The sequence below is a fragment of the Corythoichthys intestinalis genome, chromosome 6, assembly GCF_030265065.1.
Source record: "Corythoichthys intestinalis isolate RoL2023-P3 chromosome 6, ASM3026506v1, whole genome shotgun sequence".
In the NCBI taxonomy this organism is placed as follows: domain Eukaryota; kingdom Metazoa; phylum Chordata; class Actinopteri; order Syngnathiformes; family Syngnathidae; genus Corythoichthys; species Corythoichthys intestinalis.
Genome location: NC_080400.1, coordinates 36,413,731 through 36,440,899, shown reverse-complemented (window position 1 = coordinate 36,440,899; position 27,169 = coordinate 36,413,731). Strand labels below are relative to the sequence as shown.

The window sequence follows — 27,169 nt, the reverse complement described above, 5'->3', positions numbered from 1 at the left end:
AAACTTGTGCCTTGATCCCAGTATTTGACATAATTCAAAAAAACAATGTTTACTCACTTCCTCGTAAGTCCAAAGGTACCACAGTTGTCGCACACTTGTCTTGGCCGACCTCGGGGTGAACGGAAACTTTCTGAAACCCAAAAAGGCTCACACCCATCTCCCTGGTGCAGCTACAAAAGCCAGCAGCTGTTTGGCTGGCGTGATGCGAAAAATAAACAAATTAATCCTCAAAATCAGCTGAATCCGCAGTCCATCTACATGCTATAAAGCAATGGTGTATTGTGAGAGGCTGACCCAGGTGACGTCACATTCGCATTTCTCCTAAACCTGAGACTGGAGCCGGAAGTTACTCATTTTCATGGCTCGGGATTCAAAAACTGAATATATAAAACGATCGCTTCCACACTCATCCAAGCAGTCCATTTCATTCAGAAACATAAAACACCGCGTGAAATATGAAATAAACATGCTTTTTGGTGTCATACGCACTTTAAGATAATGTCTTTTGCCCCAAATCAAGGGCGTAGGTTTGGTCTCAACATTGGTAGGGACAATATAGCAGCATAACCTGCAGGTACCCTTTTTTGCTCAGGACAGGACATTAATAATACAAAACAGATAGGGGTTAACGGTAGTCAGTGCTTCATTTCTCACTAATATGAACATAATTAATTGATGGGCTAAATGATCAATGCAAAATAAATCTGTATTGACTTATATTAACTTTCATGTGTACTGGTTCAGGTGATACACATTCAAACCTTTGTTTTCAAAAACCCCTAAATAAACATTTTGAAAACTTATATAAATGTTTGGATTTTATAAGCAAATTTAAAATGCAATTTTTGAACATAACTGAAATAGTATTAACATACACAATAAATACAAACTTGTTTATCTCTTAACTATCCAGGAATGCAAAAAATAAACATTTGTCTTAAAACAACTCAACGTTTGTCGAAATGAATAAATTAAATATAACTGAAAAACTTCAAGGAAAACAAAAATAAATAAAAATGGAGCCTTCCTTCATGTAAAACATTACCGCTTTTGTCCACAAACACAGTCAAACTCAACAAAAAAATAAAAATTTTTGACCTCGATTATGATTGATGTATAATTATCTGAAAACATTTCTGTATAGACTGCAAGTAAAAATATTTTTAAATAATATAATGCAGAAAATAAATTAATACGTTCTAAATAAATAAAGTCATCAGCCAATCACACGTCCGTTTCAGGGGAAAAATTGGACCGGCACATTCAGCAAGTGAAAAGGGGTAAATGTAAGTCTGAACATCATGAAAATAATTCACTTAATAATAGTATGGTCAATTCTATCCTTACGACATATGGGAAGACAATCTACATTACGTATATAACTGAACTCATTATATAATGCAAATGAGGTTGCTTAAAAGTTGGTGGGGACAATTTGAGCATCCTGAAAAGTTGGTATTGTTATGTCCCTACTGTCCCTATGCAAAGCTACGCCCTTGCCCCAAATACTATATGTGTGATACAATAAAAAAAACATAGTACAATGGCCTTTGGGATAATCATATAATGACTGAGATGAAGCTAAGTAAGTCCATCAATTACTGTTGCTGTTGACTGACCTGTGGAGCGACCAATGAACACAGAACTTGTACAGAGAGTGCAAGACTGAGTTAGATCAGATACAGCTTGGACACTGGCAGCTATATCATGTGAATATATGCCAATCATGTTTGTTGTCAAGCCTGACGGGTCAATACAGCCTTTAGTCACATCCTGTCAGTAAGTGTCATGTAATTTCTCAGTTACACACATTCATCTGTCACTCACATTCATATTGAGAAACTCCAGAGCGATAGTTTGCGCTACTCTGAAGATCAAATGAGCAATGATTTGTTTGAATATTTATCGAAGCCTCAAATGCAAATAAATGAACAGCTTGAAATGTCCAATAATGTCTTTCTACACTCCTGTATGAAACAATACAATTTTCTTCTTTTCTTCCTGTGTGCTTTCTTCACTGCACTATTAGTGTGTGTTGCTGCTGCCGTCAACACTCAGCAATATGGTACAAAACCCATACACTGGGCACCTGTCTCCCAGCTCTCATTACTGGTCCAGCTGCGCCACAGCCCACTTGGATTACATATTGTCCACCAAGTTAGTAACTTAAGTAGGGTTCTCAAAGGAGTGGACAGTGAAATAATTGTCCTTAAAATGACCTGCATTCCAAAACTATCCATTTAAGACCCTGGACACTGTTTAGCCTTGCTGCATTACACACTGGTCACCAATGAATCACAGGCAATAGCCCTATCTGATTTTATAGAAAAGGTACATTTCGGGATGTCAAAATCACATATTTTTTCACCCAAGTCCAAGTCACCTGCTTTTGAGCATATGCCGCTGGACCGTTACAAATACCTCAACAATGTGTTAAGAAAAAAGAAGAAGCATAAAGGCATACTCCACACATGGTCCTTTTTGTACAATGCTTTCATTGTGTTAACTTCCCACGACAGCTATCAAAATGTTTACCTGCCTACATTGTTTATTTCCACCACCACTGTTTCTGCTTTGTTGCGATGTTAGGTGGTATAAAATATATACTAATATGTATATTTGTGTTTCTTTTGGCAATATCCTTGTACATCTGGAATGTTTTACAGTGATCCTTTGTTTTTCACGGTTAATGGGGACCAGAACCCGCATTAGCATTGGAAAGAGATGCATATAAGATGTTTTTTCACTATTTTTCACAAAGTATGATTTAAAAAAAGATACGTACACTACCGTTTAAAATTTGGGGTCGCTTAGACACTACTACTTTTGTACCGTAGTGTATCATATGGGATTTTTCATTATGTACACTACGGTTCAAAAGTTTTGAACCGTAGTGTACATAATGAAAAATGTGTATAGTGTATATATACTGTGTATTATAATAAATGGTTTTTAAGCACTTCAAAAGTAATAATTATGATAAGTTTTAAACATGTTATCGTCTCACCAAATTATTTTTAAACAAGAATAAAGTACTGTACTGTAGTGGAAAAATGCTTGGCTTTATTAAATGCTTCTGTTACCTCCTACCTTACCGTTTATTGCCTCGAACACAACACATCCAGATGCCTCGAACGTCATCACACACACACATTCATTCCAGCGCGCGCTTCCTTAATCAACACACCCCCCACCCACACAATGTGCACACAAAGCCTGTCTGTTCCAAGGCAGCACTTCATTGAAATCCTCTCACCTACACAAAATGAGTTGCCACAGCAACTGTTTAGCAAGTTAAACGATGATTGACACATGCGGCGCTTCAGAAGCCCGTTACTCTGGCAAGATCAAACATAAACATCTATCAACATCGTTAGAGCAGGGAGATGGAGGGAGGGAGCAAGAGCTAGACTAAGCGATCAGCTGGGGACAGCTCATCTGTATTTTAATTTTTTTTTTTTTTTAATTGAAAAAAAAATCCGCAATAGACTGAGGGCGCGAAGTTCGAAGCGCGAAGTAGCGAGGGATCACTGTATTGCTTTGTAGCCCTTTTAAATTCATAAATAAAAATAAATACACCTGGGAAAAAAACAGATCTTTGACACACAATTCCAATCCTCTGACAATTATGTGATCAGAATCACCTGATTGGATCGAGGACAGCCCTAGTCAAAACCCCTAGCTAAATTTTCTCCTTGAGCGACTAATAAATCCAAAGTTCACTCCTGCTCTCACCAAATGTCAGTTCGATTAAACCCAGTCGCTGTGACATTATTGAAAAGAAGCACTAAAGACAACGGATAGAGGACAACGTGTGCATACTGTATGTGCTACAGTATGCTGAAGAGGTATATTGGTGGCCACCATCAAGCACTGAATAGCACCACTTTCCACCTGCAATCTGTCGAACTCCCCCACACATTCTCTGCATTGCGCAGAGAACGGCATTCCACATAAGATTCTTATCTTGAGTCCAAGAGAGTCAAACACACAGGTTGGCAGGGGTCAAACTGGATTCAGACGATCTGCCCACACTGCAATCTGTGTCATCAAACCACAGCAAAAGACAGGGAGGTGTGTTTTTGATGCGTGGGAGAGAAGCAGAAGCTATCTATTCCATTCATGGCCCTTGAAAGCTGGTGGGACATATGACACACAGATAGGAAAAGAAAAACGTGGCCTGAAAATGACAACCATTTTACAGCATTTATTCCTAAATCTTGAAAGATGATTAAGAACTAAATTAGTACATCGCTTTAGTAAAAAAAAAATTTTTTTTTAAAGTGGGATACATGAACAGTAATTGTGGGATAAACAACATAGCTGAGTCTGCACATTGTTCATGTGTGAAAGCTCCAAAACTTTGGACTTGCAAACTGATGAACCTAAAAATGCTATTCAAGTTGGAATGCATGGTCAGAAAGTGAAGAAGGTACTGAAATTTCATGTTCGGTTTTTATGTCATTTTGTAGTGACAATGTGATGGTATGGAGAAGCGTCTCCATCACTGGAAGAAAAGCTTAGCTGTCATTTGTTTATGCAAGAATGACCAACGTAATCACATTGGCTGACACGCACAGTATGCAATGGAATCCATTTACACAGCAATATGTGACCTGGCAGTGTCATGTTTGTGTGCGTTCTCAGTTCCTGTTTTTTTTAATTCAGCACCTGATTGAGCCGGATGGGCAGGGCCGTGCGACACACCTGTGGTGCGTTAGGAACGCTCAATATTTACGGACGCCTGTCATCATCTGCAAGTGTCGGACTATTACTTACTTACAGCTGTGCGCGTCATCTTGAGATCTCTTGTCTACTTACTGTTGTATTATCTGGTATCACATTGTTGTGTTGGAATTTTTGTTGGACTTTGCTATTATATGTTTTTGCCTTTTCTGGCCATTGGTGCCTTCTCCTTAGTTCTCTCACCGACTCGGTTAATGCCACTTTTGTTTGTATTTTTCTCGCGTGTTCTGGCGTGATCATTTTGTAATCATAAATACTACAAACTTCCACGTCGTGTTTGGATCCATATTTAACGGATCACCAATTCATAACAGGTTGGCTCTCTGGCTGCAGTTGGATCCTCAACACACATCTAAGGCTCCTGAGCTTTGTTAAAAGAAAACTCTAAATGGAATTAACACATAAAATTTCGTCATTCTAAGACTTCTAAGACAACGTCAGAATTCCGCCCAAAACACCAAAGTTATCAAGTTAATTGCAACAGCAGAATAAGCTGTTTAGCATAGACACTCTCCTAAAAATCAAAGGACTCTTTTGAAAGGAAAACAAAACAAAATTTCACCAGTGTGAAACTTGTCAAGAGGTTTTGCATTACAGAAATAACTCTGACAAAAAGTAACTTTTTGCTTTGTATCAATAAAGTTATATAAGTACATCTAGAGTGACCTTGTTTTTGCCAAATAGTGAGCCTATACTAAGCTCAACTGGTCTGCCTTCTCTTAATTCATTGTTAGAATGAAGCAGGAGATGTGTATTCTTTTTTACACTTGTTTAATACAAAACCATTGTACTCTATAAGTTAAAACACCATTAAGAAATTAAATAATCAGGCGCACGTTAAAGATCATTCATAACAGTTTCTGATTTTGAAGGATCTCTGCATCACCTTTAAAAAGGTAACCTCATTATGGTGCTCCCAAATTTACTAGGAGAGTTCATATCTTATGAATCCTGTTCAGCATTTGTTTTTCTACTATGACTAAATATTCATAAATTGAAAAGTTTTTGCATTTGAGAAAAAGGATAGGAGCAAAAGTGTCGATACGCAAACACACACACCTGTATTTCATGCCAGTGTGTTTCCCCGTGGACTCTTTAAGTGAGATGTGGCGTGGCGTGAAGGAGCCAAAGCTCCGAGCGATGATGGCCACAGTGCGGAACTTGGCCCTGGCTTGGTTGACCACACTGGGACTGGTGGCGTTCTGCTTGCTGTGGTCCCCATTGCCCCTCTTCAGGTTGTGGTCAGTGCAGGCGATGGACACCTGCATGGCTGAGCTTCAGGCAGCGGGTAAAAGTAGTGACTCTTGAATTCCGTCTTCTTTCGTAGGAAGTCTATTATGTTCAAGGTTAAGTTTTGCAGGAGACAGATGGCATCTCCATGTGCATCACTTTGCACTACGTGTATTCTAATCTAAAACAAAAATTAAGCTTTTGCTCTTGTCTAATTCTCTTCGAGTCTCTTTTTGCAGAAAGAAAGAAAGAAAAAGAAAGAAAGAAAGGATACGGAAATGTCAGTCTTGAAGTGTCTGCATGTTTTGGTCGCTTGCCAAGTAATCTCCAAGTTATTCCTTCGCCGGACTTTCTCTTCTCAAGTGTGATGCCGCTAAAGCCGCTTCCAGCTGCAGAATGACAATCAGAGGAGCTAGAGGGAGCGATGGCAGGAGAGGGAGAGATGCTGCGCTCTCACTGTGATGAGTGCTGGTTTGTGCTAGAGGAGGAGGAGGGGAGAGGGTCAGAGTGGAAGGAGGAAAAAAGATGGGGGTGGGGGAGTCATCTCCAGGTCCTGCTAGGGTGCACAGTTTTGCCATTTCACTTAACCAGCGCACTTTGTCTTCTGTTTCTTTCCTCGTGATCTTCGAAAGGTGTATCATTGCCCAAATTTACCTGCCCCTAAAACCCATTCCTGACTCCGATGTTGCACTTCCAGCTCCTGTGGCTCTTGCTTTCCTCTCCTCCATCGACAGCGTACCACAGGAGAAGCGAGAGGTTTGTGTTTCAGCACACAACTCCCACTCTCTGTCTTCTCTTGAGCTCCCACTGCATCTGTCTCACTCACCAGGCTGGTAGACCTTCCTCTGCTGCCCCACAGCCTTTAAACATGTTCACATTCTATCCATAGAACTTTGTTTTATTATTCGAATCTTTTTTTCATATGTTTTCCTCATTTTAGGCTTTACCAAGCACTCAGAGCAACGCACATTTATCTGAATTGTTGATGTTGCTTTCCCCGCTCTTCCTAGAAAGAATTCTACAGTAAGTACAAAGAGCAATGCGGGCACTATCCTTTGAATTGAAGCAGAAATGGACTGTATTATCCCTTGATCGAGAAAAAAGCAACAGGAAAAGCCACGACGATTTATGCAATAGAAAAAAAACATGTATAAACATTAATTCATCATATTCTCTCCTGATCCCCTCACACGTGCTCTACATCTCTGCAGCTCCCACAGGCAGCCACAAATCAAAGTGAACTTGCGAGATTTGGGTATAGATGGGGGAGGTGTGGAGTTTTCAGAATGTAAAGCTAGAAAATGACTTAATGCAACTTGCAACTCAACTCACTGGAGCATATACTAGTACAGCGTAGAGTTCTTAAACGTTAGAACATTACTGTCATGTCTCAAAATTCATGTTAATGTTTTGTGTTTGCTTGTGCGGAATTTCCTGCTTTTATTTTGGTAGTGACGATGCGCCTTGTTTCAACTTTACTTCCTGCTCTTCCCAATCAGGCTGATCGTATCCACCTGTGATCTTTTGTATATGGCGGAAAACACTTGGCTACGTCTACACTAGGACGGATAATGGCCTTAAACGTGTAATTAGTTGGACTATACGCAGGGGTGCACATAATTTTTTCGCCCAGGTTCTCAGAGGAGGACCTGGAGATGTGACTTGGTCCTCATTGAGCTTGAGAGCCGACCCGCCTGATGCGATAAAATTATGACAAGCTTTACTTAGAGCCAATTAACTTTAATTAATTATATTAACAATTAATTCTTGATTAACATCAACTGGCACAACAAAACTGGCATTACTTTGAAGTGAAATGTAAAGAAATAAACATAAAAGCACCAATTCAAAATAAAGGGCATTATGCGGCTCCCACATTAACTCCAAGCCTTTTTAAAAGTGGGATGTCCTCCTCATAAGACCTCATTGAACGTGCATGTTTAGCTTTGTAAAATGCTAGCAAAAACACGTTTGTCAGAGCATGTCGCTGTTCATTACCTTTATTCCGCGACTTGTCATAGGGCGAGTGGGGTCATGTCTGACATCGATAGTTTGCTTAATTGCCACATGCTCTCTGTTTTTTTCGTGCTTTTCAAAGTTTGGATGGCTGAAATTCTTTGACCCTACATAAAATGCGCTGCTCTTATCGGCGACATTGGGATTCTCACGGCACATTTTGTACCGCATTTCCGTGCAAGCATCATTTGCTTCTAGCCATGGTACCTCCTGTAGCCACTTTTCAGCAAAAGTCCTTTTTTTCGGTAGCTCCGGTGACGTCTCTGTCGTCTGTCTGTCTTTTGACGGGGGTAGGGGAACACGGAAGTAATTACTCAGTGTGGCCTGCCTCTTCGACATTTTGAGAAGTTATTTTCTCGTGTCCGCCGCAAATACAGTAGTCAGCCATCGGTACGCAAAAGCGTATGGAAGCCGTTGAGGGCCAGCGCGTTTGTCTACGTCCAGTACACATGCGCGCATGCAGACCACTTATGTGCACCCCTGACTATACGGTATGTCAGCTATACTAGTATGCCTATTATCCGGAGTAGTTGTTAGACGGATAATTAGGCAGGTAACGTTACTCACCGCCTATGCACCGCCAATTATGGACTGCTGTCTCCATACAACATTCTGATACTCAGGAAGGGACGTCATGCCATTGCTGTTTTTAGTGCGAAAAGCCGAGCGTGCTCTCCCTTCACTCTCCCTCCTGCGTGATGCGTTTAATTGCGATCACGAAAAAAACAGTGATCACAAAATAATGACAGTCTAGAATGTGTAGTAATTTCGAAATTTGCCGTGGGCAAGCAATGAGTTTCCGGTTCAGAGGTAGACTGCGCGGGCGATGACGTAATACATTAAGCTTCTCCTTTCTACGGATGCGTAGTTTGCGCAAATGCAGGCATACCTTGCAGAAGCGGCTGGGCCTTAAACGCACCTGAAACGAAGTGTGGACGGGTATAAAAATATTCGGTAAAATACCCTGGAGAAAATTATCTGTTCTAGTGTAGACGTAGCCTGACTTGAAGTTCCGCTCTGAGACCCCTAATTTAGCCAAATTTCCAAATTGTCCGATATGCATGCGTGATACATCATTGGAAAGCGTGAAATCTCAATTTTCTGGGGGAAGAAAAATTTTAAACAGGAGGGCATTTTTTAAAAAATGTTTTTTACACAGCAAACCCCTATCTGGAGGTGAGAACACTCGAGAGCAGAAAAAAGCCGTTTCTGCTCTTGTACTCCTCCAAAAGAACTGTTGTGTTTGATAGATCAATATGTCTATATGCTGCCATAGCAGTTTCATGGCACATTAAGCCCCCAAACTATTTTTCATTTGTCCGTTTTACCCTGGAGACCCCGTTTACAGGCACCACGCAACCGCTATAATTTCAACCTAGCCATAAAAAGAAGGTAAGTAATTATATTTACTGTATTATTCGAAATGTCTAAAAAAAAAATACGACGCTAAAATTATTCACTCGAATATTTTAAACTTTTAAACAAATTACGTCACAATGAAAAAAATAGTGTCTGTAAATCGGTCACGGATATCTACCTCATACAGTAACTCTCACTCAATTGTATTTTTTTTTCTGTTACTGTCGCATTTTCCCCAATATTTTAGATGATAAATAATCGATGCAAACAAAGAAAAATTGAAAAATAAACATGTTTAAAAGAGTAAATATTTGAAAAAGAACATTTCGACCACTTCTTGCTGTCAGCGATTTCAGCATCGCGACCCTTGTTATATTACCGTGTTTCACCCATAACATCCCCATAAAGTTCGGTTGTGGCCATTCACAGCTGTGTCTTGACACTCGGTGAGACATGCTATGATGAGATTTGGATTGAAACAAGGTAGGTATACGATAATATCTCGTTAAAATCATGGTGTCTTTAATTATGCTCTCTCATGCGCTCACCTGGGGTTAAGGTTATGGGGTTTAATTATTTTAATTTTTTAAATGCCCTCCTGTTCAAATGTTTTCTTCCCCCAAAAAATTGATATTTTAAGCTTTACAGTGATGTATCACACATGCATTTAGGACAGTTTTGAAATCTGGCAAAATTGGTGGTCTCAGAGCAGAACTTCAGGTCAGCTGAGTCTTTTCCGCCATAAACATTTTTTGAGTGAACAGATCTCGAAATACGTTCAAATACAATTTATTGACATGGTTATAAGTCTACGACTGACCAAACTCTGATAGGTTTAAAAACAAGAAATTTTCCCCTAAATGGTAAAAAAAAAGAGGGTATTGGTAGTGTGGTGGTTCATAGAGAGACAATCAATTTGAAGGGCTAGCAATGTGTAAGCCATGTCCAACTCTTTTTATCAGAAAACATACTATTTGGCAATTTAACATGTGGCCGCTTTTTCATTTTTCTTATTAAATCCAATCCCAGGTGCTTTGTAATGAAATGTTCACAATCACAGTCACCTGCCTGTCTCTCGCACATATAGCAATGCGATTAGATGAATAAACTCTATCCCTTTAATTCCTAACCATCCATATAATGTACACTGTGCTCAACTCTAACACGCTGTATTATTCCCTAAACTTAAAGCAAAAAAGTGCTGAGTGGTCTGTGGATAGCAAACCGACTTACTGTGCTGGAGTGGGTGGAATACATCTATACAGAGCCACCAAAGCAAAACAGAGCAACACAATGAGGTCGGGCTGGTTTATAACCCTGCAAAACTGGTACACGCAAAACAAAGTATGTCACAGTCCAATAACATGAATTAGCATGAGCGTTTCCAAACTGGTGTGTTTGCAAACCCCAAAACTGTTTTTTATCCATCTAAAGAATTGCACACTATTGTCATGAAAGGGAGTATTTTAAAGATTTGTTAGATGCAGCGTAGTTGCAGGCAGCGGCGTCTTGTGCAGCAGCAGTCGACATTGGATGCATCGTAGTCAGCTCCGGTTCTGAGGGAAGTTGTAGCATTACTACCAGAGGTAGCAGCGAAAAAAAAGTTATTCGCATCCTTCACAAAATTTTTGGGTTTGTATGTGTTTTAGGGATTGTGATCTTTGTGTAATAATGCACTGTGAAGCAGACAGCCGGCTGCGAGCAGCATCGCGTGGTCCCCGCAGCCGGGAGGTGCTTCCTTCGGTGTCAGTGTTGTCAGATTTTCTTACCATCTGAAATTGCAACTTTGCACATAACGTTACAAATTAAGTGAGTCCAGAGCAAACACCATATATTTTTTTGCATAAAGAAAGGAATATATACAGTACAGTGGTACAGTGGGGCAAATAAGTATTTAGTCAACCACTAATTGTGCAAGTTCTCCCACTTGAAAATATTAGAGAGGCCTGTAAATTTCAACATGGGTAAACCTCAACCATGAGAGACAGAACGAAAGGAAAAAAAACAGAAAATCACATTGTTTGATTTTTAAAGAATTTATTTGCAAATCATGGTGGAAAATAAGTACTGGGGCAATACCAAAAGTTCATCTCAATACTTTTTTTATGTACCCTTTGTTGGCAATAATGGAGGCCAAACGTTTTCTGTAACTTTTCACAAGCTTTTCACACACTGTTGCTGGTATTTTGGCCCATTCCTCCATGCAGATTTCCTCTAGAGCAGTCATGTTTTGGGGCTGTCGTTGGGCAACACGGAGTTTCAACTCCCTTCACAGATTTTCTATGGGGTTGAGATCTGGAGACTGGCTAGGCCACTCCAGGACCTTGAAATGCTTCTTACGAAGCCACTCTTTTGTTGCTCTGGCTGTGTGTTTGGGATCATTGTCATGCTGAAAGACCAGCCACGTCTCATCTTCAAAGCCCTTGCTGATGGAAGGAGATTTTCACTCAAAATCTCTCGATACATGGCCCCATTCATTCTTTCCTTTACACAGATCAGTTGTCCTGGTCCCTTTGCAGAAAAACAGCCTCAAAGCATGATGTTTCCACCCCCATGCTTCACAGTGGGTATGGTGTTCTTCGGATGCCATTCAGTATTCTTTCTCCTCCAAACACGAGAACCTGTGTTTCTACCAAAAACTTCTATTTTGGTTCCATCTGACAGTCTGACATTCTCCCAGTCCTCTTCTGGATCATCCAAATGCTCTCTAGCGAACCGCAGACGGACCTAGATGTGTACTTTCTTTAGCAGGTGGACACGTCTGGCAGTGCAGGATTTGAGTTATTGCGTTACTGATAGTAGCCTTTGTTACTGTGGTCCCAGCTCTCTGTAGGTCATTCACTCGGTCCCCTCGTGTGGTTCTGGGATTTTTGCTCACTGTTCTTGTTATCATTGTGACGCCATGGGGTGAGATCTTGTATGGAGCCCCAGATCGAGGGAGATTATCAGTGGTCTTGTATGTCTTCCATTTTATAATTGCTCCCACAGTTGATTTCTTTACACCAAGCGTTTTACCCATTGCAGATTCAGTCTTCCCTGCCTGGTGCAGGTCTACAATTTTGTTTCTGGTGTCCTTCGACAGCTATTTTGTCTTGGCCATAGTGGAGTTTGGAGTGTAACTGACTAAGATTGTGGACAGGTGTCTTTTATACCGATAATGATTTAAAACAGATGCCATTAATACAGGTAACGAGTGGAGCTTCGTTAGACCTTGTTAGAAGAAGTTAGACCTCTTTGACAGCCAGAAATCTTGCTTGTTTGTAGGTGACCAAATACGTATTTTCCACTCTAATTTGGAAATAGATTCTTTAAAAATCAAACAATGTGATTTTCTGAGTTTTTTTTTCACATTCTGTCCCTCATGGTTGAGGTTTACCCATGTTGACAATTACAGGCCTCTCTAATCTTTTCAAGTAGGAGAACTTGCACATTTAGTGGTTGACTAAATACTTTTTTTGCCCCACTGTATGTTACAGTATTACCAATAAATTCATATTTTTTTAAAAATTGAGTTTTATTTTTTTTCATATTGCACGCTAAATACAACGTTGTAAGATTAGTCACCAATTTGTGAGGGCATACGTCACTATTTGTAAGATTGCCAACGGCCTCGGGTTGACGTATGCCCCAAAAAACTGGGGTCAGGGTTACATTTCCCACTAATATGCAGATGTGTTTCCTTTGTAAAAAAGTTAAAACTATTGTTTTCGTGGGAGAAAGTCATTTTTCAAAAAAGGGCGATTCCTCCTTGCTTCCTATAAACGAAATTCTTTTTTTTGGGGGGGGGGGGGGGGTGCTACTGAACCTATACATGGATCTACATGTTTGCCTACATTGTCCTTCACCACAAGATTAATAGGTTGCTTCAATGGGTTTTGTCTTTCATCTTCTTTTGGCCTATTTTCATCTCTAAAGTTCATCAGTGGGTTGAACAATTATGGGGAAAAAATTCTTAGTTGGGAATAAACTTTTTATCTCGATTATGATTAACATATGATTATCTGAAAATAATGTCTGCATAAACTGCAAATAAAAATATTTTCAACTAAATAATGTAGAAAATAAATTAATATATTTTAAGTAATGAATGAATGTACTAATAGGCATTTCGTTTCAAAAGTGTAAAGTCACAACATTCCCTAGCCTTCTTTCTTCGAAACCAGGCCATTTACAAGAGGAAAAAAAGCTGCATGTGTTTTTTTTGACTGTCAGCGCTCTCCTGTGAAAGACAGACTGTGTCCTGGGACCTCTCTCACTAAGCAGCGTCTTGCTCACGTTTTGCTGGTTCTATAGTTTCCAGCAGAGTTCACCAAATTTCTCACAGTTCAATTCATGATAACAGTAGAAAACAAACTGTAAATTCATAACTAGACCATAAATAAGTCTGTCAATCTTAGTTTCAGCTAGCTATTTTTCTTATTTCATATATGAAAAATATATGTATACTTATGAATATATACAGTATATATATATGATAATATGTATGGCGAAAAACACTCAGGTGACGAAGTTCCGCTCTGAGACCCCCAATTTGGCCAACTTTCAAAATTGTCCGATATGTATGTGTGATACATCAGTGGAAAGCTTAAAATATCAATTTTCTGAGGAAAGAACAATTTTGAACAGTAGGGCATTTGAAAAAAAAAAAAAAAAAAGGTCTTTTCTGGAGGTGAGAGCACACGAGAGCAGAATTACAGATGCCATGACTTTAACGAAATATTTTACCTTGTTTCGATCCAAAAACTCCATGTAGCATGTATAACTCACTGAGTGTCAAAATATAGCTGTGGATGGCCACAGCTGGATTTTTGGGGGATTTTATGGGTGAAACATGGTAATAAAACAAGGGTCGCGATGCAGAAATCACAGACATCAAGGAGTGGTCAAGATTTTCTTTCTCATATATTTACACTTTTAAACGTTTTTTTTGGGGGGGGGGGTGGATTATTTATCATCTAACATATCGTAGAAAATGTGACAGTAACAAGAAAAATACAATTAAGCGATAGTTATGAGGTAGATATCCGTGACTTTTGTACAGACGCCATTTTTTTCATTGTGACAAAATTTGTTTAAAGGTTTAAAATATGTGAGTGAATAATTTTTTTAAGTCTTTTTTTTTTCCCCCCAAATATGAGACATCAGTTAATGATTCTAATCTTTCTAAGCTGATTCTAAGCCTTTGTTTTTTATGACTTGGTTGAAACAAAAGCGGTTGCGCGACGTCTGTAAACAGGGGTTTTCAGAGTAAAACGGACAATTTAAAAATAGTTCGGGTGCTTAATGCGCCATGAATCTGCTATGGCAGCATATAGACATATTGTTCTATCAAACACAACAGTTGTTATATCTTAAAATACAGCAGTTTCTTTTAAAGAGCAGTGCAAGAGCAGAAACTGCTTTTTCAGTCTTGTCTGTGTTCTCCACCGTATGTATATATATATACATATATATATATATATATATATATATATATATATATATATATACAGTGGGGAGAACAAGTATTTGATACACTGCCAATGGGAAAACCCATTGGCAGTGTATCAGTGTGTATATATATATATATATATATATATATATATATATATATATATATATATATATATATATATGAAAAGGACTTCTAATATCCCCTCCTCTTCAAAGGGGGCGGAGGAGGCGGCATATATTTCTGTCGAGGTTGTGTGTGTGCGATTGTGTTGGGAGGGGGGTCTAGTCATCAGCCAATCAAATGTGCGTTTGAGTGTGGGAAAATGGACCTGCATATTCAGCAAGAAAGAGGGGTAAACGTGAGTCTGAACATAATGAGAATAATTTACTGAATAACGGTAGGGTCAATTCTATCCATATACATATGGTACGACAATCTAAATGACCTACTATAACTGAAGTCATTGTATAATGCTTATAAGATGCGTAAAGGTTAGTGGGGACAATTTGTGCATCCTGAGAAGTTGTTAGTGTTTTGTCTCTACCGTCCCTATATGCAAACTTAGGCACTTGCTGTAGAGTCAAAAATGGAACTCCTTCTGTTTTCATAATGTAATTGACCCTCATAAAGGAGTGCTAACAGTGGCACATACTGTATGAACTACTACTTATGTACAGTGCCTTGCAAAAGTATTCGGCCCCCTTGAATCTTGCAACCTTTCGCCACATTTCAGGCTTCAAACAGAAAGATATGAAATGGAATTTTTTTGTCAAGAATCAACAACAAGTGGGACACAATCGTGAAGTGGAACAACATTTATTGGATAATTTAAACTTTTTGAACAAATAAAAAACTGAAAAGTGGGGCGTGCAATATTATTCGGCCGCTTTACTTTCAGTGCAGCAAACTCACTCCAGAAGTTCAGTGAGGATCTCTGAATGATCCAATGTTGTTCTAAATGACCGATGATGATAAATAGAATCCACATGTGTGTAATCAAGTCTCCGTATAAATCCACCTGCTCTGTGATAGTCTCAGGGTTCTGTTTAAAGTGCAGAGAGCATTATGAAAACCAAGGAACACACCAGGCAGGTCCGAAATACTGTTGTGGAGAAGTTTAAAGCCGGATTTGGATACAAAAAGATTTCCCAAGCTTTAAACATCTCAAGGAGCACTGTGCAAGCCATCATATTGAAATGGAAGGAGCATCAGACCACTGCAAATCTACCAAGACCCGGCCGTCCTTCCAAACTTTCTCCTCAAACAAGGAGAAAACTGATCAGAGATGCAGCCAAGAGGCCCATGATCACTCTGGATGAACTGCAGAGATCTACAGTTGAGGTGGGAGAGTCTATCCATAGGACAACAATCAGTCGTACACTGCACAAAACTGGCCTTTATGGAAGAGTGGCAAGAAGAAAGCCATTTCTCAAAGATATCCATAAAAAGTCTCGTTTAAAGTTTGCCACAAGCCACCTGGGAGACACGCCAAACATGTGGAAGAAGGTGCTCTGGTCAGATGAAACCAAAATTGAACTTTTTGGCCACAATGCAAAACGATATGTTTGGCGTAAAAGCAACACAGCTCATCACCCTGAACACACCATCCCCACTGTCAAACATGGTGGTGGCAGCATCATGGTTTGGGCCTGCTTTGCTTCAGCAGGGACAGGGAAGATGGTTAAAATTGACGGGAAGATGGATGCAGCCAAATACAGGAACATTCTGGAAGAAAACCTGTTGGTATCTGCACAAGACCTGAGACTGGGACGGAGATTTATCTTCCAACAGGACAATGATCCAAAACATAAAGCCAAATCTACAATGGAATGGTTAAAAAATAAACGTATCCAGGTGTTAGAATGGCCAAGTCAAAGTCCAGACCTGAATCCAATCGAGAATCTGTGGAAAGAGCTGAAGACTGCTGTTCACAAACACTCTCCATCCAACCTCATTGAGCTCGAGCTGTTTTGCAAGGAAGAATGGGCAAGAATGTCAGTCTCTCGATGTGCAAAACTGATAGAAACATACCCCAAGCGACTTGCAACTGTAATTGGAGCAAAAGGTGGCGCTACAAAGTATTAACGCAAGGGGGCCGAATAATATTGCACGCCCCACTTTTCAGTTTTTTATTTGTTAAAAAAGTTTAAATTATCCAATAAATTTTGTTCCACTTCACGATTGTGTCCCACTTGTTGTTGATTCTTGACAAAAAAATTACAATTTTATATCTTTATGTTTGAAGCCTGAAATGTGGCGAAAGGTTGCGAGGTTCAAGGGGGCCGAATACTTTTGCAAGGCACTGTACATCATGTTGACAAGATGAAAGATATGGAAACATCATTTATAATTCAAAAAGAGTATTACTTAACTTACAGTCAGATCAGCAGTCAGCCTACTGTGCATGCAACTATTTGGGACAGTGCATTCCCTATATTATTCTTGTACTTGTGCCTTTGTCTCAGGCCCTCTGATACATTTTATGACATTAATAAGCAGGGCAACATCAGGCCTTCAGCTGTCTGCCATGTGACCAGAAACTGCCCAAAGTGCTGACTGTTCTCGGACTGCAGTAGTTGTGGCAGCTGTTTTGTTGAGGCAGTGTTGGCATTGAGAGGTGACACTGCTGTAATCCAGTGAAAAATATTTTTTAATCAAAATTTGCTCAATATATTACTCTTCAGTTGCTCCCTTCAGAGCCTGCATTTAAAGGTTGCCATGACAAAGCATCAAGGCTGTTCATATTTGATGCACTATGTTTTTTTTTTTATTACCAAGTACTTCCACCTGATGATGCACATATTCCAAATTCCATTAACGCCAGATCACTATTCATGCTCACATTGATGATCACTGGGTAGGAATCAAAACTCACACAGCACTAAAAAAAATGTTTCATCAACAAAACTGTCATACACATTAAAACTGATTTGTTCTGATTTGCTCAGTTGAACGCCCTTGAATCATAAATATCATGTCGTTTCCAAATAATCAAGGATGTATTATACCATCGTAAAATATTTATCAACCTCAAACCGTTCCTGCCACCCCATCAATATTTTTCTAGCTTCAACCCATGGTTGTGTAGGACTATTTAAAATTTAACAAAAAAAAATACACCTGTTTCACATAAAATATCAAACACGGTCTGCATTTGAACCACTGTTACACCTATTATACTATTACATATACACATACACTATTATACCTGTTGCGATGGGTGCAATATACATGTGCAGGTCATGAGGTTATTACAAAAGCAAATAAATAAATTAGTGCATTTTCTGCAGGGGAAAACAACATAAAATTGAGTGAATGTGACAGATTCAGAGGGAGGGATGTGCCAAAATTGTCATGCGGAAGGGTAGTGGCTACAAGGCGCTTCGGGAGCGCTCAAGAAGTAAAATGGCCTCATTCCAGTAAGCAGTCATTTGCAGTGAGTGTTGAACTTAGGTCCCTAATGTAAAAAGCCACTTAAATTTGATATAGGCCATTGTTTACAGACAGTTCAACCAAGTAGCCATTAAGCAAATTTCACTAACCATCCAAACTTATATTGTCTTCGTGAAACACCGTCTTGCGCACAGTAGCCGATAGCCTACAAACTACACCCATATGATGCTATGGTAGATATCACATAATATAGAACTAGATGGAAATGCCAGACACGGCGGCATTAACAACATGTATAAAGAACTAGATGCGTTAGTAAACAGCCGCCATCTTAAAGCAGTAGACGTCTCAGAAAGGCGCTGTTGTTGAGAAACTTCCTAGCGAATCTGTTTTTATCAAAAATGCTCCTAAATCGGCAAAATCTTGACTTAAATCTATCTTTAAATGATGAAACAGTTTAAAACTTACACATGTCGAAAGTAGACAGAAGGGAACTAATTAAATAACGGGAGCAATTTTGACAACTTTAACGGTTGATTCACAACATTAAATGACTTCCACACATAGCAAAGGTTACTATCTAGTTATCGCAATATCCGCAATAACCTTGTGTCTAGTTAAGTTTAGTGTAAATGTAACACCTATGACGTGATTACAGTCAAATAATTATGCTATGGGCTAGTACTAGGTTCGACTACTGAAGCAATATATGCATAAACCAAATAAATGACTCAGACCAGTTATGGTTTGAACTGCCGGCCTGTTTTTTATATACAAACAAAACACATACAACATACATACAATGACGTACAGTTAACAAAGAATTGAAAAATACAAATTTCAAAAAAGGAAATTTGTATTTTTCCGTGAAGTTCTCTTCCTATATTATAATCAGTTAGTTTAACCCTAACCCAAGGGCCAATTGTCCCAAAAACACTTTAAACTTAACATTGTGTGACCTGATTTTTTTTTTTTTTTTTTTTTGAGGGAAAAAAAAAATGAAAATTATCACCAGTTACTTTGCCAAGTAACTAATTACTCTTACATTCAGGTAACTGAGTTACTAACGCAATTACTTTTTGGGAGAAGTAATTTGTAACTGTAATTAATTACTTTTTTAAGTAAGATTAACAGCACTGACCATATCACAAGTCAACAAAAGGTTCTGGAGAAAAATGACAACAATTAGTTCAACATTCAGTCTTTTTGAAGGCTCTCGCGGGGGGGGGCCATGGGCAAAAGAAGGTTGTGTTTGGGCGTTGTTTAGGATTATTGTCTGTTTGTGGATTGGACAGGAGGATTCGGGAGTTACTGTTGTCAGGGCAACGAGGGTTGTGGATTTTGCCACCTCAGCGTCAAAGGGGCTTTTGGAGTCTTTTCGGTCGTGTTATTAGTTGGATATCGGGCATTCTCCGGTGTTCCTTGTTTTGGGACAAGGCGTCCCGCATTTTGTTCTGGACTGTCTGGGAGAATTGATTGCGAGATTTGGTGGTGCAGATGTGGGCTTGTCAGCGTCAATCTTGCTCAATCAGTTGCATGATGCACATTTTGGGCTTCCATGATAAGAAGGCGTCATTTATCTCTTATGCCCTATATTCTGCTTGTTTTCCTTAAACTATGGTATAAGTACTATTTATTTTATATTGGGTGTGTTAGAGTAATACAAACAGTCAAACAGTAAATACGAGAAACGATACTATTCCCTGATTGATTATATTAAGTGTGTTAGAGCACAGGTGTCAAACCGATTCAAGAAAGGGCCGAGTGGGTGCAGGTTTGCTTTCCAACCAATGAAGAGGACACCATTTCACCAATCAGATCTTTTACATGTGTAATCAGTGAAACCTGGTCAGGTGCTGCTTGTTTCAGTAGGATGTTCATTGGTTAAACTCTCTGCACGGTATCGGTTGGAACAAAATCCAGCACCCACTTGGCCCTTTCTGGAATCGGTTTGACACCTGTGTGTTAGAGTAATACAAACAGTCGATCGGTAAATACGAGAAAATGAACTATTCCCTGATTGATTATATTAAATGTGTTAAAATTAGGAGTGGGAACCTCTTGGTACCTCCCGATACGATTTGCGATACAAAGCTCACGATAATGATGATCTGACGATACAACAATTATCGATACATTGGTCAGGAAATCATTCTAGGATATTCTACAAACAACTAATAAACAGAAAAACAAGTTACTGCTGTGAATTGGAATGAGTTTATCTTTAGTAGACGTCCAATCCATTTGAACTGGGAGGGTGGCAGCGAATGAACATTCATTCATTCCCTCCCACTTCAAACAGATTCAACGTCTATGGTCGGTAGTGGCAGCCAATGCCAGGCAATGAGGTAATTTTGGGCCATTTACAGTAAGGTCATTTACCTGTTCATTTTCAGTTACTTCATGTTGATTTGGGTGTATTTTATGGGTCTCTTCCTGTTTATTTTGAGTTACACAACAGAAAATTACCTGGGAATCGCCCAAATGAATAGGCAGTGACTTAAACTCAACAGAAAATGACCTGTAAATGCCCTAAAATGAACAGCAAGTGACCTGTAAATGCCCTGAAAATCGGACAGAATGACTGTGAATGCTCTGGTTTCAAATGAACGAACATTCCCAGTCGAAATGGATTGGGCGTCGAGCACCGTCAATGCAGTCTTAGAGTTACCTGATTATGGTGGAAAATTTTAGCCACTTGTTGGTTCATTTTTATTTTTTTTTAGACATTGACACCTTTTCAAAACGATATCTCGTTTCTTGGCAGGAGCATATCGATAACCTTTTGGGATACAAAGTATCACAATATATCACCATTTCGATATTTTGTCACACCCCTAGTTAGAATAATGCAAACAGTTAGACGGGGTCTACGAGAAAAGGTACTATCTCCCTCAGTGACGAAGTTTGATAAATTTAGGAAGTGAACATCTGTGTCTTTTGTATAAAGAAAAATGAGGAGGTCATTAAATACAGGGTGTTTTCACATTACAGGGCAGTAGTTTAATCATTACTTGTATTCTCTTTTTTTGATTGTTTTGTTTGTTTTTTGTTTTGTTTTTTTAGGGCTGTCAAATTTATCGCGTTAACGGGCGATGATTTTTTTTTTTTTTAATCAACCACGTTAAAATATTTAACGCATTTAACGCATGCGCGGAGCGACCCACACACGCATTACCGCAAACAGCATACAATGGTGCTGTTTTACATATATGCAGTGCTAAGAGACAGCATCAAGTGAGTGGAGTAGACACAAGCAATCAGTGCAGCCGTGCTTTTAATTAACATCTCTCACACTATAACTATAAATAGTTTGGGAATCGACGTGGGGAAGAATGGTAAAAGTGGATCTTTTTCTAAAAACTACGTATTGCACGCAACGCAGAGAAGATATAGCATTTGCGCGCACCACACACACGATGCATTTGGGCAGAAGTTAAATCGCTACAGCATCATTTACTGAAAGCTTAACAAGTACACTAGATGGCAATATTTAGTCACAATATACTAACTCACATTTATCCTATAAGATTTACAAGTCTTTCTATCCGTGGATCCCTTTCACAGAAAGAATGTTAATAATGTTAATGCCATCTTGTGGATTTATTGTTATAATATACAAATACAGTACTTATGTACAGTATGTTGAATGTATATATCCGCCTTGTCTTATCTTTCCATTCCAACAATAATTTACAGGAAAATATGGCATTTCATTTCATTTTCATTTATTTTCCCTTCAGGCATGACAAATCCAAACAAACATACAGCATTTATATGTGTTTACAATTAATTCAACCCGAAAAGAAAAGGGCTGACGGGAGAAGCCGAAGCTTATTGAAACCTGTTAATTATCGAGGGTTGATTGAATATTTGCTTGATTGATTGAATATTTGCTTGTGCTCATATATACCTAATACATACATAATACATATTGCCATATTTTTTCTTATTTGATCTAACCAGTAAATGATTATTGCTTGCTATACTAGGTATAATGTTTAAGTGTTACAAAGTGTTAAAAAGGGTCGGGGTGACAACTGCCTTGCTTCATGGCCGCAACATTGCGTAACTAGACCTTCTAGGACATCTTCAGCATCTTACGTCTGGACTTTCATCTAGACTTTCGAGGACAATCTTCCATTCGAGGACATCTTCCATGGCCGCAGCGTTGCATAACTGAAGTGTCTGGGTCATTCTGACCACTTTACCTAAGTGCCCTTGCTTACACACGTGTATTTAGTTAGTTCCACCTACATGCTCACACATAGCCAACCAAAATCACATGGGTGTCTCCAGCTTGCTTTCCCCCTCCCTTTAGGGTGGCACCCTTCTGTGTTAGGACAAACCCCTAATAAAAGAAAGAGCAAGGAGGTTTTTTTTAGATCAATTTTGGTGACTATACAGTGTAATCTAGCATTTCTCTGTCTAGTTCCTCTCCTTGGCCAAGAAAACTGAGTGTCTTCTCTCCTTATTTTTGGGTAATTTTATAAATGCCTACCTAAGGGTCTATTTTTTAACTTGACAAAACCCGTCCCCAGTATACCATAAAGGACGCAGAAAATGTGTCCTTCGCCTTCGACTGTCTGTGCCTTTCTGACACAGACACGGCATATTTTAGAGATGGTTCGAATTGCGATTAATTACGATTAATTAATTTTTAAGCTGTGATTAACTCGATTTAAAATTCTAATCGTTTGACAGCTCGGTTTTTTTTTTTTTTTTTAACATAAGCGAATGCCATGATCGATTTTCAATGCTGCGATCTCTACAGCGACTCTAGTTTGACTTTTAATTTGATGAAATTATGCACTGAGAGGTACACAAAAGCAAGTTGTGTCAGAGAGTATATAATGAGGACCATTTGGTTTAACATACAATAGCTGTGAAATCTGTAGCTGCTTAACATCATGTTGAAATTGGATGACGATATACACACTGGAACACATCAGTCTTCATGCTATTGTTTATGCTGCTTCAGGAATTTAAAAAAAAAAAAAAAAAAATTTAAAAAGAAAAGAAAAAAACCTCTTTCAGTAGGCTCAAACTCGAGAAAATGAACAGCAGCGCTGGAAGGAAACCGAAACCAAAACAGGTTAACAGTAAAATTTCTGGATGCTAAATCCATAAGAATATTATGGTGATGAGTTTTGGCCTTACATCCCATACGCTTGTAGTGAGCATCATTCATTTCCTGCTCCAACTACTAACTCAGCATGTTAGTCAGGCAGAGCACACAGAGCCGGTGAAGGATAGTCAATTTTCAAGTGACCCATCACTGAGCTGCATAATTGGGTTTAGTTGACTGTAATCATGGCTCATTTCATATACAGGAAACAAATGAAAAAGTTCATAAAATATTAAAGGTGTACAAAGCAATGCAATTCAAATATAGTGCAAGTACTGTAAGATACTCTCTTGAATGGAAAAAAAGCTGAGGGGAAGAATTGTACACCTTACCGTGAAATTGAAGTTTTTAATCTTCAGTGGTTGAGCAATGACCCGCACTTCAGTAAGAAAGTAAATTGATGAAGAAAAAGTAAAAGAAGTGTAGTTTGACCCTTTAAACCCAGCGAGAATTGTTGCCCTGTGTGATGTAACATGAGATTTTTGTTTGACATTCAAGTCACTGTTTGTATCAAGTTACCTTATTAAGCATCAAATGAGGTTATAAAATTGTTACAGAGAAAAGGAATACATATGAAAATTTTAAAAGTGTATACTGAATAGTAGAATATGAGGTGAAGAATAATTTAGTGTAGTTATCCTTTTAATTTTATGTTCAAGTTTTACAAGGGATAATTGTCTGTTGGAGGGAAGTGTTTAACTTATTCAAAATGAAAACTTGAAATTACCAAGAAGTGAAGATTTCTGCTCTTCCTAATGATAAAAACTAACGTGTGTCATTTGCGTTCCTAATCATCACTCATCTCTGCTATTAAGTTAAACACAATACAGTAATGATGAAATTTAAAATAATGAAAATTGAGAAGGCATACCTTTTTCATAAGTGAACTGTGTCATTTGTAACCAAATGCCTGATATAATATAGCTCTTCTCCAACTTGGACCATGTAACCTAATGAGAATGTACTCCCACGCCACGGCAAAAGAGTCTTCAGATATGGACACTTGATACAGAAGAGTGGCAACAACCACAGAAAGCCATCATCTCGGTAATAGCATTGCTATGGAAACCGTATGGAGGTGTGTGAGTCTGTGTACACATTGGCAGTTCTTTTTAACAGAGCGGAAAATTCATAGCAAATTAAAATCACATACTGGCAAGTACATTTATGCTAGATGGTAGCGCTCAAGCAAAGCCAGGTGTATACGCTGAATATATGCCACTAACGATCATTTTTACAATTGATTAATTAAATGATTAATCGATTCATCAGACAAATTTCACTTTTTTTAATTACTTTCACAATTTAACTTGAAGTTGTTTTCAGCATGTTGTAAGTAACAATGAAGACAAAATGGATGGCTATTTCCTTCAGAAATAATATTTTAATACCGATCTCTGACTTAACTGTAGTCTACAACTGTACTGTATTAAGTACATAAAACTTGTTATAGTTTTTAAATAAAGGTTCTGAGTATAAAACAAAAAGAATTTTTCAGTAGACAAATAAGACAAAACAAAAGTCCTGTTCATTCAAATTTTTTTTTTTAAAGTGCTGATTTTTATCGTGTGGGTAAAGCGCTGATATGAACTGTGTCAATGACTCATTTACTTTCTTTAAACAAACTAAACAACAAAATCGAATAAGGAGAAGGCAAGCTGTAATGAATGAAATCCAATTTTAAACTACTCCCTCGTGTATGACAATTTACAGTTTGAATGGAAGCGTGTGTTGAATGGAGACTCTCAGCTGTTATATATATGGGTTCATGTGTGTGGTTTCTTTGTATAAAAAAAAAAAAAAAAAAAAAGAAATAAGACAACTTTACAATGTAACAATAACTCAAGCGCTAATGTGCTTCTCCAAAACACAACATCAACGGACACTTAAGACACTGATTACCGTAATCGCTAACTAACTTAGTGTGCCATGCTAAGTAGTAGCATCTGATCAACAAAGAATACAAACAATACAATTGGCTTCATTTACTCACCTCAGACAGAGGCACACTGGATCTAACAGCAAAAAAGACAATCTAACTCTCGACACTTCGTAAAGTTATTGATTCAGCAACCAAACCTGAGTGTAGCAGACTAGCAGTGAACTCTCTTTTTCTTGCTTTAATCACTTCTTTTTTTTTAATAAATCAATAAATAAAGCATATTGAAACAATAGCATATTTAACTTTTATTAATTAAAAATACACATTGCAAAGTTTTTGTTTTTGTTAATAACATGGTCACTGACCTGACACCTTGCTTGCTACCAAGTCACGTTGGATAAGGTGCTATTAGAAACGGTAAAGTTACTGTTGACAGAGGAAGCGTTAGCATGGCACAAAAATTCGAGGTCAAAAATGAAGATGATTATGATAGTTTATAATAGCGCCCAATGAGGAAAAGTTGCAGATTTAGACTTTAGAGAACTTCAAATAGTTTGCATTGTAGCCATATTATTGTTTGTTGTTGCTGTTGACCTAGAGCACTGTTGAATATTCGTGTGCAATTTATTTGAGTGTTGTGAAAAGTGGGTTTTAAACCGAGGCTTATTGAATCTTTTAGTTTTCAAATGTGTTTCTTTGTGTAAGTGCGGGGATTTGCGTAATAATACACGGACACTTTAATTTCCAATACAAAAACTCCAATACACACTGTAGGTGAACATAAAAACGGGACGAGGAGCCACTCTGTATGGGGCCTATTTTCAAAAAATTTAAATGAAATATTTTCAAAACCAAAGCCGCTAGCGACCTAAAACCAAAACAGGCACCTCCCTTAGGCATATATGAGTCTCCATGAGCAGAGGAATCAAAAAATTCAAAGTCGTTCCCTAATAAAATCCCGATTAATTATTTTTGTATAAGTATAAAAAAAAATAAATAAATGCTATGACGACACTCACTGCCGCGGGGAACGTACCCTTCCATGGAATTGGGCCACCTTTCAAACTAAATTTCTCGAGCCTCGGGCTGTAGAACCAATGACAAGGCAAAGGGCAAAATAAAAAAAAAAATTTTTTTTATTAAAATTAATTATGTGAATGTGTATTTTTTGGCCTTTCGGTTTACGGCCAAGTATTTCCAATATTCGGTTTCGGCGAAGAATTTTGCTTTCGTTACATCCCTAATATAAGCATATGTATATACTGTATATATATATATATATATATATATATATATATATATATATATATATATATATATATATATATATACATATATATATATATATATATATATATATATATATATATATATATATATATAATTTTATGAAATTATGCGCTATATTTATTTATTTATTTGTACACACATACAAATATTTCAGCCTGTCAATTACCTTATCTGTTAACATTAAGCAAGTGGACTTTTGATTGATTGTTCACTCTTTCATAGATTGGAAATTTAATGAAATAAGATTTAGCTCAAGGTAATGTATTTCACCCATGAGAGGGCAAAAAAATAAACCCTACATCAAGTTAATGGGATGTTGAAGACTCGGCTTGAAGATGATTTCTCACATCAGAGTTAGGTGCTTGACTTTAGCTCTGCTAATTACTGCATCAGCTGAGGACGATGTTGTGAGTTAGTGTCTGGTAATAAAGATTAGGTATTTGAATCTTTTCCTTTCAGTGATGTTTCTAGCAGATGGCTCTGGAATATATGTGCCACAATAAGCATCACGCTGTGTTTTACCTCACCCCATAGCCTGCACCAAATTCGAGCATATAATTTCATTAATTAATAATGCACAGGAACTTTATTAGATCTTACATTAATATTTTAAAACATAAAGTTACATTTTATTTTTGTTTTATTGTCCTCAAATTTAACAACAACAGATGTTGTCTAAAAATTCACCTAC

General features: G+C 38.1%; 1 protein-coding gene across 2 annotated transcripts in view; it reads right to left on the bottom strand.

Annotated features, from left to right (window-relative positions):
* kcnab1a (potassium voltage-gated channel subfamily A regulatory beta subunit 1a) overlaps nucleotides 1–27,169 on the bottom strand; it is a 139,131-nt gene that overhangs the window by 87,822 nt on the left and 24,140 nt on the right. Inside the window, exons 1-2 of one of the 2 annotated variants that reach the window (XM_057838094.1) lie at nucleotides 6,251–7,073; nucleotides 5,806–6,078 (exon numbers count right to left, since the gene is read on the bottom strand). The exons of the other annotated variant lie outside the window; for it this stretch is intronic. Coding sequence (XP_057694077.1) covers nucleotides 5,806–6,014 — 209 coding nt within the window. The 5' untranslated portion in view covers nucleotides 6,015–6,078; nucleotides 6,251–7,073. Of the gene's footprint in view, nucleotides 1–5,805; nucleotides 6,079–6,250; nucleotides 7,074–27,169 lie in introns of those variants that run through there. 2 annotated transcript variants of the gene reach the window in all.